Source organism: Anas acuta, chromosome W (genome assembly GCF_963932015.1).
Source record: "Anas acuta chromosome W, bAnaAcu1.1, whole genome shotgun sequence".
NCBI classification, from domain to species: domain Eukaryota; kingdom Metazoa; phylum Chordata; class Aves; order Anseriformes; family Anatidae; genus Anas; species Anas acuta.
In genome coordinates this window covers 2450064-2464480 of record NC_089016.1, presented here as the reverse complement: position 1 = coordinate 2464480, position 14417 = coordinate 2450064, and the positions used below count along the sequence as shown (strand labels likewise).

Below are 14417 nucleotides of genomic sequence, written 5' to 3'. Positions count from 1 at the left end.
GCACAATCCCTCAGGTACTCTGCCTGTCAACCAGCTCATGCTTCAGAAGGCCTCCCAGACATCTAGACTTACATTGTTCCTGACAATTCTTCAGAAACCTCAGGGCATCCTGAAGGGAATGTCCACCTCTGTGGACAAGTGAATCAAGACCTGAATGTATATTTTAGGAAAATGTTGAGAAAACTGAAGAGAAGATTGGTATAGTTTGTGTGATAGTCCTGACCTCCAACCTTCCTTTATTCAGGTGTTTTTCCATAGTTTATACAACATGCTCTCTCAGGATCATTTACCACAGCAGTACTATGGGGAATCTCATGTGGACAAGAGAATCACGTCCTTCTGATGTCATCCTTTGGTGTCCGTCGCAGAAGAAACAAACCACCTGTGTGATCGGGGGTGAGAGCCCAGTGCTGGGAATGGTCATTGCAAGGGGTGGCTCTGGGACAAATGCCCTTGGAAAAAATCTGCCTGGGTGTCCAGACAAGAAGGACTCAGACCATCCCCTGCTGTGCTGGTCCTCCCTGTCTCTTTCAGGAGGCCACCCCAGCCCAAACCCTCCCCAGCTCTCCACACCTCCCTGTCCTCTCCCCAGCCCAGCCCAGCAGAACAACCCATGCTGGGATGGCACACAAACAGGAAATGGAGAAGGGGAGGTCAGTAGCAGTGTCCCTGCTGCTGACATCTGCAGTATGTAAACCCCACCGCTCCACCTTCTCAGACAGCCTGCAGCCCCCCAGGCCAGCCCCGCTCCCCAGCACAGCACAGCACCACACTGCTGCCCCTGGGGCTCCTCAGGCAACACCACTGCAAACACACAGAGCCCTGCTCTTCTCCCAGGACACCCCATGTCCCACACAGCCTTGCCCCAGCCCAGCACGTCTGGGCTGGCCTGAGCAACCATTCCTGCAGCCCCTGCCCATGCTGCCCATAGCCCCCCAGCTGCTGGTGCTGCTCTGTAGAGCAAGGTGGCTGTGGTGCACAGGGCCGTGAGGGCACTCTGCAGGGCTGTGCTGGTCAGGCTGGGAAGGCAGAGCCAGCTGGTGGGGGGCACTGCCACTGACTGCCTCCCACACAAGTGGTTCCTTGGCCATGGAGGCTGCGCACAGATAGCCGGACTTCTTCAGAGTCAGAGACTCATGGAATAGTCTGAGCTGGACAGGACCCACAAGAATCATCAAGTCCAACTCATTTCCAATGTTGGGAGATGTTTTTCACTGTATTCAGTCTATGAAATTTCACCAGAGGTATAACAACAAATCCAGGAGATTGTTTTCCCTATGCCTGCTGTGTTTCCTGGAGTTGCAGAGCTCTCCTTGCGCTGATTTAGCACCTTGAATGCTTTAGCACCTGGGTGCCTCCATGTTGGACAGACTCATGTTCTGTATGTTCCATGCTCTCCTGCCTCTCCTGAGCAACAAGAAGAATCAGTCCTCACAGTAACACAAGGGCTCCGAACAGGAATGTGGGAGGTGAAAGAGAGCAGCTTGGGAAAAAAAAATAATAATAAAATAAAATAAATAAAATAAATTTGGCAGTGTTGCTGCTGTACCAGGACTCTTTTTCCCTCCACCTTTCCACACATCCAAGTGCCCCTGCAGCTCCACCACAGGTCTCTGAGGAAGGATCTCAGGCAAGCAAATCACAGCAGGGTTCTTTCTATTATTGAAATAAACAGAGAGCCTGGCTTCTCATTTACTCCATGTCTCAGAGTCACACGGACAGGTAGATACTGAAATGGAAGGGGATGAATAATGATACCTTTGTGTGAAACACTATCACACATAAATCAAAGATAAGATAATGCAACACAACCACACACAAATTTCCAGCTTCTGGGCCTCTAATGAGCTACATTATAAATGATATGCAGAGGAAGAACGGCAATTTATTGGTTCTGAAAATATCCTGTTACCAATTTGCACATTGCATCCTTGAGCTCCTCGTTCCTCATGCTGTAGATGAGGGGGTTCACTGCTGGAGGCACCACTGAATACAAAACTGCCAGCAAAAGATTCAGGGAGGAGGAGGATACAGAGGGGGGCTTCAGATAGGCAAATAATCCGGTGCTGATGGACAGGGAGACAACAGTCAGGTGAGGGAGGCATGTGGAAAAGGCTTTGTGCCGTCCTTGCTGTGAGGGGATCCTCAGCACTGCCCTGAAGATCTGCACATAGGACATGAGAAGGAAAAGAAAACATCCAAATGCTAAGCAGGCACTAACCACAAGAAGCCCAACTTCTCTGAGGTAGGCATGTGAGCAGGAGAGCTTGAGGATCTGGGGAACTTCACAGAAGAACTGGTCCAGGGCATTGCCTTGGCAGAGGGGGAGGGAAAAGGTATTGGCAGTGTGCAGCACAGCATTGAGAAAGCCACTGCCCCAGGCAGCTGCTGCCATGTTGACACAAGTTCTGCTGTCCATTACTGTCCCGTAGTGCAGGGGTTTGCAGATGGCAACATAGCGGTCATAGGCCATGATGGTGAGAAGATAAAACTCTGCTGAAATGAAAAAGAAAAAGAATAAAATCTGAGCAGCACATGCATAGGAGGAAATGGCCCTGGTGTCCCACAGGAAATTGGCCATGGCTTTGGGGACAGTGGTGGTAATAGTGCCCAGGTCAATGGAAGCAAGGTTGGGAAGGAAGAAGTACATGGGGGTGTGGAGGCAGTGGTCGCAGGCTATGGCTGTGAGGATGAGGCCATTGCCCAGGAGGGCAGCCAGGTAGATGCCCAGGAAGAGTGCGAAGTTCAGGAGCTGCAGTTTGCGTGTGTCTGTGAATGGCAGGAGGAGGAATTCTGTGGGGAAGCTGCTGTTGGACATTTGCTGCCTCTGGGCATGGTTGCCTGTCCATGGAGGAATAGACAGTGACATGTTAGAGAGACTTTTCTAAGCAAAAACTAAACCTTATTTCACAGAAAACATCCTCAACAAGGCTGTATCCTCACTGCATCTTCATCTCAACAAGATATGCTCCTGCCTAGAGCTCTGTGTCTCTCTGCCTAAGGATGCCACAGAGACCATGAATATCCTCTCTAGTCTCAGCAGTAATCAGTGCTGCTGGTAAAGAGCACCAGGAATGGATCTCAGACATCCAGTGGCCAGAGGCATCTCCCTATTTACAAGTGCTGAGAAGTACATCCAACAATCCCACAAGAAACAAAGAAGGTTGTGTTGTTGCTACCTGCTAGTTAAACCTGCCAACAGGTTAAATGGCGTGGAGTGAATATATGAGTTTCCTCAAAGACCTACAAATTTCTTTTAACTGTAATGCTCTATGAGTTTAGGTCCCTTCTACAATCCTAACAATACCATTATCATCTCTCTGACTGCTGTCCAAAGGAGGAAGTTGAAAAATGAGACCTCAGAGAGTGCCATCCTGTCAGTTATGTCAGGTGTTGTTCTTCCCTTTCACGAATCTCCCCCAGAATTGCCCTGGGTATGCTGGGGAGATATGAGGAACCTGGCCCATGTAGCAGCCCCCTGCCGGCATCAGGACCCTGCCCGGCCCTGGCCTTCTGTTCTTTCCAGCCACAGCTTTTCCCCACACCACCCTGGGCAACTCCCCGCGCAGGCTGAGTGCTGAGCCTCCCAGGCAGCAGAGGCCCTGCCCCAGCACACAGCCCCTGGGGCACAGCAGGGACCCTGCTCTGCACCACAGCCCTGGACACCCCTGCCTGCACCCTGCTTGCACAGCCTGCAGCTGGCCCTGTGAGAAGAAACTCTCATGCCCTGTCCCTCTGACAGCTTTGGTAGGTAATCCCTGCTCTGGAGCTTGTCATTTTTCTGTTATCCAAAGAAACTCTGAGAGTTCTCCTGAAATACCCCATAGGCTGTGGGATTTGCCATCAAATCTGGAGATGGCACCAGGAACAACAGCTGTGTTGCCCTGCAGCCACAGACTTACACTTCACGGCTGTGAAGATTTCTCCTGCAGTGAGCTCTCAGCATCCCCCCTCCACACTGCCTTTAACATCTCCCTCCCTTCTCTCAGCCTTCCTTGTCCCCTGCTGGCAGTGCCCCCAGCCCTGCTGTGCTGTGCAGCGGAGCTGCTCCTGGGCAGAGCTGTCTCTCTGTAGTGCTGCCTGCTTGCCAGGAGCTCCCCTTGGACCCAGGAGCCAGGCCCAGCTCAGCAGCACAGCTCCAGCCTAATGCCTCTCTGTCTCTCCCCTCTCTCATGTCCCTTGAGATGTCCCTGGCCCTCCAGGGGAACCAACTTTGAAACACGCTGAAGTAATCGCTGATGTTCCTTCCCTCAGCTGCTGAAGGAATCTCATTTCCAGCTCCATCCTTCCTCATTCAGAAAATGAATGAGGTCCAAGGATCACCTTTCCATGCCCTGTTTTTAGGCAGGACACTCCTGCAAGACAGGGGTGGATCTTCCTTCTCCCTGCTGATGGAAAGGTTTCAACTGAGCCAACCAAGGCACCTCCTTCTTTGTTTGCTGTCCAGAGGCTAGAAGGGGTCTCTGCTCTCTCCCATGCCTCACATTTGGAAACTGCCCTGGCTATGTTATGCAGTGACCATTCGCTGCCTCCACTGTAAGCAGACACCCATGGGTGAGTCTTAAATCCAGCTCTCGGTCTCTGACAGGTCACAATGTGACAATGAGCCATGCCTTCCTGAACTGAAGCTTGAACAGACTCTTGTGGGGAGCCATTCTTTGGGCATATTCTTGGCACTGGTTTGGGAAGGAAAGCCCAGGCTTCAGGCCTGTACTGGGGTAATTCAATTTTATTACAGACACCTTATGAGAAAGTCTTCATTGACTTACAGTGTTAGATGCACATTTATATAGCCTCCATATGGGATGGATCAGGTTCATTCATTGATAGCAAAGAGGGGAATCCAAATATTTATGTAGGAATGTAAGGAACACCAACAGTCATAATGTCAATAAGGAAAAAATAATAATAAGGAGAACAACGAAAAGACAAGCTTGGAAGGAGATGTACTGGCATTCATTATTGGAGAGTGAAGGTATCTTTATTGGTGGTGCAAAACCTCCCTCAAATCAGTTTCCTAACTGCATCCTTGAGTTCCTTGTTCCTCATGCTGTAGATGAGGGGGTTCACTGCTGGAGGCACCACTGAATACAAAACTGCCAGCAAAAGATTCAGGGAGGAGGAGGATATAGAGGGGGGCTTCAGGTAAGCTAAAAAGGCAGTGCTGAGAAACAGGGAGACCACAGCCAGGTGAGGGAGGCATGTAGAAAAGGCTTTGTCCCGTCCCTGCTCAGAGGTCATCCTCAGCACTGCCCTGAAGATCTGCACATAGGACAGCACAAGGAAAACAAAACATGTAAAGAATAAACATGCTGTAACCACTAGAAGCCCAACTTCCCTGAGGTAGGCATTTGAGCAGGACAGCTTGAGGATCTGGGGAACTTCACAGGAGAACTGGTCCAGGGCATTGCCTTGGCAGAGGGGAAGGGAAAAGGTATTGGCAGCATGTACCATGGCATTGAGAAAGCCACTGCCCCAGGCAGCTTCTGCCATGTTGACACAAGTTCTTCCAGTTATGAGTGTCCCATAGCGCAGGGGATTACAGATGGCAACATAGCGGTCATGGGCCATGAGAATAAGAAGTAAGTACTCTCCTCCAATGAAAAAAACAAAGATAATGACCTGTGCAGCACATCCCAAATAGGATATGGTCCTGGTGTACCACAGGGAATTGGCCATGGCTTTGGGAACAGTGGTGGTAATAGTGCCCAGGTCAAGGAGGGTGAGGTTGAGGAGGAAGAAGTACATGGGGGTGTGGAGGCGGTGGTCGCAGGCTATGGCTGTGAGGATGAGGCCGTTGCCCAGGAGGGCAACCAGGTAGATGCCCAGGAAGAGCGCGAACTTCAGGAGCTGCAGCTCACATGTGTCTGCGAATGGCAGGAGGAGAAACTCTGTAGGGAAGCTGCTGTTGGACATTTGCTGCCTGTGGGCCCTGATGACTGTCCCAGAAGAAAAAGAAAAGGAAAATTTAGAACAGACTTCTCTGTAGAAAAAGTCAAAGGCATTCCTCATAGACTCCCCCTCACAACACTCTGGTCATTAGTCCTTTTTGGCAGGACCTTGATGCAGTTCCCTCCCTGGAGTTCTGTTTTATGATGAATGAGTGTGCCACAAGGAGCAGGGCCTCTTCCCATAGACTCCCCAGGTGTTGGTCATGCTCTAATTCTGTGGTACCTGGGAGCAGGGTGGATGCAGACACCAGATCTGATATTCAGAATCTTCCAGATGAAATCCCTCTGAAAACAGAAAAGTTTGTCAGCATCTACACCCCCAATTTGAAGACAGTTGGGTGTAGAATGAGAGGTGTTATAGTCCTGTTTCCCCCTGAGAAGAAATCAGAGACCTCTGAGAGCACAGGCAGATCCTCTGCAAATGACTGAGTGTCTCACCCTGCCTCCAGGTATTCTCAGCACCCCTCTGCTAGCCAAGGAGTTCCTTTCACCACCTCGACAGCCTTTCCCTGCCCATAACTTTTCTGCACTTCTCCATCAGATAAAGCAGAGCTGCTATGGGAGGGATTGCAGTCTGAAAAGAGCTCACAGCTTGGAAGGACATCTCAAGGACTTATCGAGTGTCCTAATGAGGATATATCTAGTGAAGGGAGAGTCAGATCTTTTCCCACCCCCACTATCTGCATTGCCAAAGTCCCACAGGTTAGAGGAATGCTGGGACACCACAGCCCCATGGACACATCCATGGGATGGGAGCCACAAGGTTAGTGCCTGACTCTGAAGCTGAAACTGCCAACCCCAGAGGGTCAGACAACAATGACAGGAGCAGCACAGACAGCTGGAGAAATGAGAAGAAATACAATGATTTGGTAGGGGAGAGAGGTAAGGAGATGAAAACTGGGTACTCGGGCAAGTCTTCGCCTTTCCTAGCTGGACTGGGGAGGAGAGGGCAGTTGCTCAGAGGAAGGGATCTGCACTGCATGACATGGCATGAGGTGCCTCTATTGCCCTGACACAGGATTCTGGTCAAATATTTCCTTAGTGCCTGCCTTTGTCTCTGCTGCTTGGAGCTCTCCCTACTGGGAGCTGCTTCTCTCTCCCCATGTCTGTGCCCTGCCATGGCTCACTGACCCCATGCCCTGTGCTGTTTTCTCAGCTCTGCCTTGCAGACACTACCAGGAGCAGGGAACAGCCCAGGGGCATTGCCAGGTGTTGTGGTTTAGCCCTGCAGGCAGCTCATCACCATGCAGATATTCAGTGTCACTTTCCCACAGTGTGATGGGGGAAAGAATCAGAAACAACTAAACAAATAAACAAATAAAATACAATGAGGGTCAAGATCAGGACAGTTAAGAGGAAAGTAAAGGGAAAACAAAAACAAAAACAAAAACAAAAAAATATATATATTAAAATTGTCCCTGAGCAAATGTAACAACCCAAGAGAACCCCTCTGTTTTCAGTGCTGATCATGATGTGATATGCTATGGAATATTCCTTTGGCCAGTTTGGGTCAGCTGTCCTGGCTCTGTCCCCTCAGAGCTTTTTGTGTACCCCTGGCCTGCTCACTGGGAGGGCAGCAACAGAAGCTGAAAATCCTTGTCTCTGTGTAAACACTGCTCAGCACAATGTTATCAACATTCTTGACATCCTAAATCCAAAGCACAGCACCATAACAGCTCCTAAGAAGGAAATTTACTCTATCCTAGCTAAGACCAGGACATTATGCTTGCAGTCAGCTCACTCATACCATGATGAAACTGGGAAGGTAATATTATTCTTACCTGCAAGTGGATGGGTGCTGAGGTTCTCAAAAACCTCAGTGTGATGCTTTGGGAAACTGAGCCCTTACTGTAAACCTGAAAAATGTATTTCCATTCCCATCAGCATGAGCAAACAAAAAAGCAGAAAAGAAAGATTCAGAAAAACACAGACTTGAGTCTGCCTTGATCATATACGTGAACAGTCCCCTCTAGAGGTATCAGGGCTGTGTTGCGGAGCTGTTAGCAGCCAGACACAGGTGAAAGCCTCTGGACACCAGCAGGACACTGCCCAGTCCTGCCCTGTCTGGGGGGTTCCTTCTACCCACAGCTTCTCCCCGCAGCACCCTGGGCAACTCCCCGCGCAGGCTGAGTGCTGAGCCTCCCAGGCAGCAGAGGCCCTGCCCCAGCACACAACCCCTAGGGCACAGCAAGGCCCCTGCTCTGCACCACAGCCCTGGCAAGCCCCTGCCTGCACCTTGCCTGCACAGCCTGCAGCTAGCCTTGTGAGAAGGAACCCTCAAGTCCTGTCCCTCTGACAGCTTTGGTAGGTAATCCCTGCTCTGGAGCTTGTCATTCTTCTGTTATCCAAAGAAACTCTGAGAGTTCTCCTGAAAGCTCCCATAGCCTGTGGGATTTGTCAGCAAATCTGGAGATGGCACCAGCCAGAGACTTACCCTGTTCAGGGCTGTGAAGATTTCTCCCACAGTAAGCTCTCAGCATCCCTCCTCCACACTGCCTTTAACATCTCCCTCCCTTCTCTCAGCTGCCCTTGTCCCCTGCAAGCAGTGCCCCCAGCCCTGCTGTGCTGTGCAGAGGAATCACAGAATCACAGAATCACAGAATCTCTAGGTTGGAAGAGACCTCAAGATCATTGAGTCCAACCTCTAACCTAACACTAACAGTACCCACTAAACCATATCCCTAAGCTCTACATCTAAACGTCTTTTGAAGACTTCCAGGGATGGTGACTCCACCACCTCCCTGGGCAGCCCGTTCCAGTGCCTAACAACCCTTTCGGTAAAGAAATTCTTCCTAACATCTAACCTAAAACTCCCCTGGCGTAACTTTAGCCCATTCCCCCTCGTCCTGTCACCAGGCACATGGGAGAACAGGCCAACCCCCACCTCGCTACAGCCTCCTTTAATGTACTTATACAGAGCAATAAGGTCACCCCTGAGCCTCTTCTCTAGGCTGAACAAGCCCAGCTCCTTCAGCCGCTCCTCATAGGACTTGCTCTCCAGGCCCCTCACCAGCTTTGTCGCCCTTCTTTGGACCCGCTCAAGCACCTCGATGTCCTTCTTGTAGCGAGGGGCCCAAAAGGAGCTGCTCCTGGGCAGAGCTGTCTCTCTGCAGTGCTGCCCGCTTGCCAGGAGCTCCCCTTGGGCCCAGGAGCCCAGCCTAGCTCATCAGCACAGCTCCAGCCCAAGGCCTCACAGTCTCTGCCCTCTCTCATGTCCCTTGAGAAGATGTCTTTGGGTCTCCAGGGGAACCAACTTTGAATCAGACTGAAGCAATCTCTGATGTTCCCTCCCTTAGCAGAGGAGCAACACTTAGTGCCAACAATGTTCTTTCTCCTACTGGGAGAAGTTTCATCAAAGAATCCCCTTGTCTTCTTCCACTTTTAGGCAGGACACCCAGACCATGACTGTCAAGAATCACATTTTCCCAAGCTGAGGGCAGTGACCACAGTGAGTCAATTAATGCATCTCATTCTCAGTTTGATGTCCCAGGCCTGTAATGGGGCCCAGAACCTTCCTTATCAGCCACAAACCCACACACGGGTGATGTGATTTCTCTCACCTCTGTTTGGGTATGCACAAAATATTCTAGCTTAAGCTCCCACAGTAATTACAGGAGATAGAGAAGAGCAGTGAGTTGTTCAAATGCAAACACCATTTGACATTTGAGGTGCCAGAGGATGTCCAGGTTAGCAGTCATTAGGACTTCAGAGATTGGGAATATAGGTATTGGCATTTTGCCAGTGTATACTGGCTAAAATTGTTGCCTCCCTTTGTGCCTTGTCACTAAACTGGGAGCAGTCCCTTGGCAGTTAGCTAAATCATATAAAACTCCCCTATAACGTCTCTCTCTCCTCCCCAAAACTGGGAGAAAATTAATGGAGAAAGATTTATTATCACTTATTTTGAAGTGACATAAGAGTTATCTGCAGACAAACATGCACAGACATGAAAAAGCATTGGATAGATTGTGGTGGGAATAGCTGAGGGCTCTGGCGTGGTTGGGGCCTCCACCAACAGAACTGAGGTCCTTGTCCTCTCAGCTATCTAGGGCTGCCATCCCTTCCACTGAGGACCATGAAAGGACACCAGCCCAGGGCTTTATTGCCTCCTCACCCCTGCACAGAACTTGTGAGGCATCCAACCACTGTTCTGCACTTGTGTGCTGCTCACCTGGGATCCCTACTAAAAGTCTTTTATTTCCTTTCTCACACCCCTTGGGATCTGGGACCCATCAATTCTAAGAGAGAGGAAGTCAGGTAAAATTACAAGAGGCCTGCATGGATGAACCAGGAGGTCCTGGCAAAACTCCAACACAGAAAAGAAGCACAGCAACAGTGGAAACAAGACCAGATAACCTGAGAGGAATACAGAGGCTTTGCCCAAGCACGTAGTGATGAGTATTGGAAAGCTAAAGCCCAACTCTGATGGAATTTGGCCAAGGATGTCACAGGCAGTAAGAAGGGCTTGTAGAAGTATACAGGTGGCAAAAGGAACACATGGGACTACGTGGACCCACTGTTGAATGAAGCTCAGGATCTGTTGACACAGGACAGGGAAAAGGCTGAAGTGCTGAATTCCTTCTTCACCTCAGTCAGTACAGGCAAGAATGGCCTTTGGGAAAAACAGGACACAGAGAATGGGGGAAGGACAGGGGCAAGGAAGATGTACACTGGGTGGGAGTGGGCCAGGTCAGGGCATACTTGACTTAATGGGATACACAAGCCTATTGGACATGATGAGAATTACCCGTGAGAGCACAGGGAGCTGGCTGATGTCCTTGCAAGGCCACTCCTAGCTGCAAGAAGCATTACTTGCAAAGACAAATGCCGTATTTCCTAACATTCTGCACACCTCCAATAAAATAAAAATCTTTTTCTTTTTTTTTTTCCAGTGTTGCTTAATTAACTCAATAAACGCATACTTTTTACTTTTTTCTAAGCTCAGCCTCAACTTTGTCTTCCAAACAAAGACTTCTGTAACATTTGCTGTCTTCCAAGACTTGGTCACATGTTAAAGGAAAGATGAAAACAAAACAAACACTCTTCAAGACAGCTGTTGCACAGGGTTCTCCAGGGATGAGGTGTTTTAGTGCAGGGGGTAACTGGCTTTGAGAAGGTTTAGAAACAGTCATGGAGTGTGTCTACACAGCATCAAGGGTTTCTGACTCTAATAATGCCCCTCATACCATATAGGTTGGAGATGTGCAGGACATTGCGATGGGACACAGCCAGGAGAGCTAACCCAGAGTGATCAAATTGATGTTCCTCATCATCCAGCACACCCTGCAGCCTACCACCTGACTACCAAAAGCATGCACACCAAATACATGTCCTGTGAAGAGCAGCTGAGAGACTTGGGATTAGCCTGAAGAAAAGAAGACTCCAGGAAGCATTATTGTGGTCTTCCAATACACAAATGGGCCTACGCACGTGTGTAGTGACTAGACTAGACAAGACTAGACTAGAACAGAATAGTTCAGTTGGAAGAGACCTTCAAAAGTTGTCTGGTCCAACTACCTGATCTCTCCAGGGCTAAACAAAAGTTACCCCAAGCAGAGCTACAGGCTGGGAGATGAGTGGTTGGAAAGCTGCCTGGCGGAGAAGGACCTGGGAGTGATTGCTGATAGTCGGCTGAATATGAGCCAGCAGTGTGCTCAGGTGGCCAAGAAGGCCAACAGCATCCTGGCTTGCATAAGAAACAGTGTGACCAGCAGGACTAGGGAGGTGATCGTCCCCCTGTACTCAGCTCTGGTGAGGCCGCACCTCGAGTACTGTGTTCAGTTTCGGGCCCCTCACTACAAGAAGGACAGCGAGGTGCTTGAGCAGGTCCAGAGAAGGGCGATGAAGCTGGTGAGGGGCCTGGAGAACAAGTCCTGTGAGGAGCGGCTGAGGGAGCTGGGCTTGTTCAGCCTGGAGAAAAGGAGGCTCAGGGGTGACCTTATTGCTCTCTACAGATTTTTAAGGTGATCTTATTGCTCTCTAAAGGAGGCTGTAGTGAGGTGGGGGTTGGTCTATTCTCCCACGTGCCTGGTGACAGGACGAGGGGGAATGGGCTAAAGTTGCGCCAGGGGAGTTTTAGGTTAGATGTTAGGAAGAACTTCTTTACTGAAAGGGTTGTTAGACACTGGAACAGGCTGCCCAGGGAAGTGGTGGAGTCACCATCCCTGGAAGTCTTTAAAAGACGTTAAGATGTAGAGCTTAGGGATATGGTTTAGTGGGTACTGTTAGCGTTAGGTCAGAGGTTGGACTCGATGATCTTGAGGTCTCTTCCAACCTAGAAATTCTGTGATTCTGTGATTCAATGAGGGCAATGCCCAAATGCTTCTTGAACACTGACAGGCTGGGAAAAAAAAACAGGTCTCAAGGAAGCCTATTCCAGTGTCTGACCACCCGCACAGTACAGACAACTCCAGTCTGGACCTCCCTGGTGCATCTGTGTGCCATTGCACACTTTCTCTGATCATTTACCAGTGAGAAGAGGTCATCACCTCCCTCTCCACTTGCCCTCCTAAGACAGTGGCTGAGAAAAATGAGGTTGCTCCTCAGCTTTCTTTTCTCCAGACTAGACAACCCAAGTGTCCTCAGCCTCTCCTTACAGGACATCCCCTTTTACCAGTATTCCCTGTTTTCCCTTGGTTTCTCAACTGACAAGAAACCTGGTCAGATAAACTCTCTGGAAGAAACATCCTCTCTCATACTCTCACCAGGCAGTGTGATTGACCAGGTCTGGCTCCCCCACTGCCTCCTTTATCACTTGTTTGTCAGGTTTGTGTCCCCATATATGTTGTGCTTTATCCCCAGGAGGTAGCCAAGCACCACACAGCCACTCTCTCCCTCCCTACTCTTAAGAGAACAGAGGGAGACATATAGGATAAATATCTGGAGAGACTGTATCAGGGAGTGTAGTGACAGGACAAGGGGCAGTGCTTTTAAGCTAAAAGAGAGCAGATTTAGATCAGATCTAAAGAAGAAATTCTTCACGCAGCAGGTGGTGAGGCTCTAGAACAGGTTGCCCAGAGAAGTGGTGGGTCCCTCATTGCTGGTAATGTCCAAGGTCAGGTTGGATGGGACCTTGAGCACTACTGGTCTAGTGGGAGATGACTCTGCCCATTTCACGGGGACTGGAACTAGACCTTAAGGACTTTTCCAACCCCAAATATTCTATGACTCTATGAGCTTGCTGGGTTGTGTAGTCTGTGTAGACAGAGGGATTTCATTTGCAGTGAAAAAGATTCGTTCTCCGGAATATTAACAGGTGCTTGAAAGAAATGGAATAAAATTTGTGGGTGTCCTAACTAATAAAAGGACAAGAAAAGATGATTCCCATATAAAACATTTATTTTGATTTAAGAGAAAAGATAGCACTGGAAATAGGTGTCTCTCCCTAGCTGACAGCAGGAAGAACAGTGATTGCATTGGTTTGATTCCGAGTTGATTCCCCTGGAGGACCAGGGACTTGCCAAGAGCTCCCTGCGCTGTTCACAGTAGAGGCAGTGAATGGTCACTGCGTAACATAGCCAGGGCAGTTTCCAAATGTGAGGCACGGGAGAGAGCAGGGTAATACATATGGATTACATTAGGGTATCCTTCTAGCCTCTGGACAGCAAACAAAGAAGGAGGTGCCTTGGTTGGCTAAGTTGAAACCTTTCCATCAGCAGGGAGAAGGAAGATCCATCCCTGTCCTTGCAGGAGTGTCGTGCCTAAAAACAGGGCATGGAAAGGTGATCCTTGGACCTCATCCATTTTCTGAATAAGGAAGGATGGAGCTAGAAATGATATTCCTTCAGCACCTGAGGGAAGGAACATCAGTGATTACTTCAGTGTGTTTCAAAGCTGATTCCCCTGGAGGCCCAAGGACATCTCAAGGGACATGAGAGAGGGGAGAGACAGAGAGGCATTAGGCTGGAGCTCTTCTGCTGCTGAGTTGGGCTGGGCTTCTCAGCTCAAGGGGAGCTCCTGGCAAGTGGGCAGCACTGCAGAGAGACAGCTCTGCCCAGGAGCAGCTCCTCTGCACAGAGCAGCAGGGCTGTGGGCACTGCCTGCAGGGGACAAGGGCGGCTGAGAGAAGGGAGGGTGATATTAAAGGCAGTGTGAAGGGGGGATGCTGAGAGCTCACTGCAGGAGAAATCTTCACAGTCTTGAGCAGGGTAGGTCTGTGGCTGCAGGGCAACACAGCTGTTGTTCCTGGTGCCATCTCCAGAATTGCTGTCAAATCCCACAGCCTATGGGATCTTTCAGGAGAACTCTTTGGATATTTATCTTTGGAGAATTCTCTTTGGATAACAGAAGAACAACAAGCTCCAGAGCAGGGATTATCTACCAAAGCTGTCAGAGGGACAGGACATGAGGGTTCCTTCTCACAGGACCGGCTGCAGGCTGTGCAAGCAGGGTGCAAGCAAGGGTGCCCAGGACTGTGGTACAGAGCAGGGTCCCTGCTGTGCCCCAGGGGCTGTGTTCCGGGGCAGA

At 49.8% G+C, this 14417-nt stretch overlaps 3 protein-coding genes across 4 annotated transcripts in view; 1 reads left to right on the top strand and 2 right to left on the bottom strand.

Annotated features, from left to right (window-relative positions):
* Positions 1 to 14417, top strand: part of LOC137847094 (antigen WC1.1-like) — a 433117-nt gene that overhangs the window by 316154 nt on the left and 102546 nt on the right. The window lies entirely within an intron of this gene.
* On the bottom strand, positions 1886 to 3316 carry LOC137847330 (olfactory receptor 14A16-like). The gene is made up of 2 exons (XM_068665616.1): positions 3308 to 3316; positions 1886 to 2884 (listed from the first exon to the last, which is right to left on the bottom strand). Exons 1-2 carry the CDS (start codon positions 3314 to 3316, stop codon positions 1886 to 1888), a joined length of 1008 nt encoding a protein of 335 aa, XP_068521717.1.
* Positions 5005 to 5916, bottom strand: LOC137847329 (olfactory receptor 14C36-like). Its single transcript, XM_068665615.1, has one exon. It carries the CDS (start codon positions 5914 to 5916, stop codon positions 5005 to 5007), a length of 912 nt encoding a protein of 303 aa, XP_068521716.1.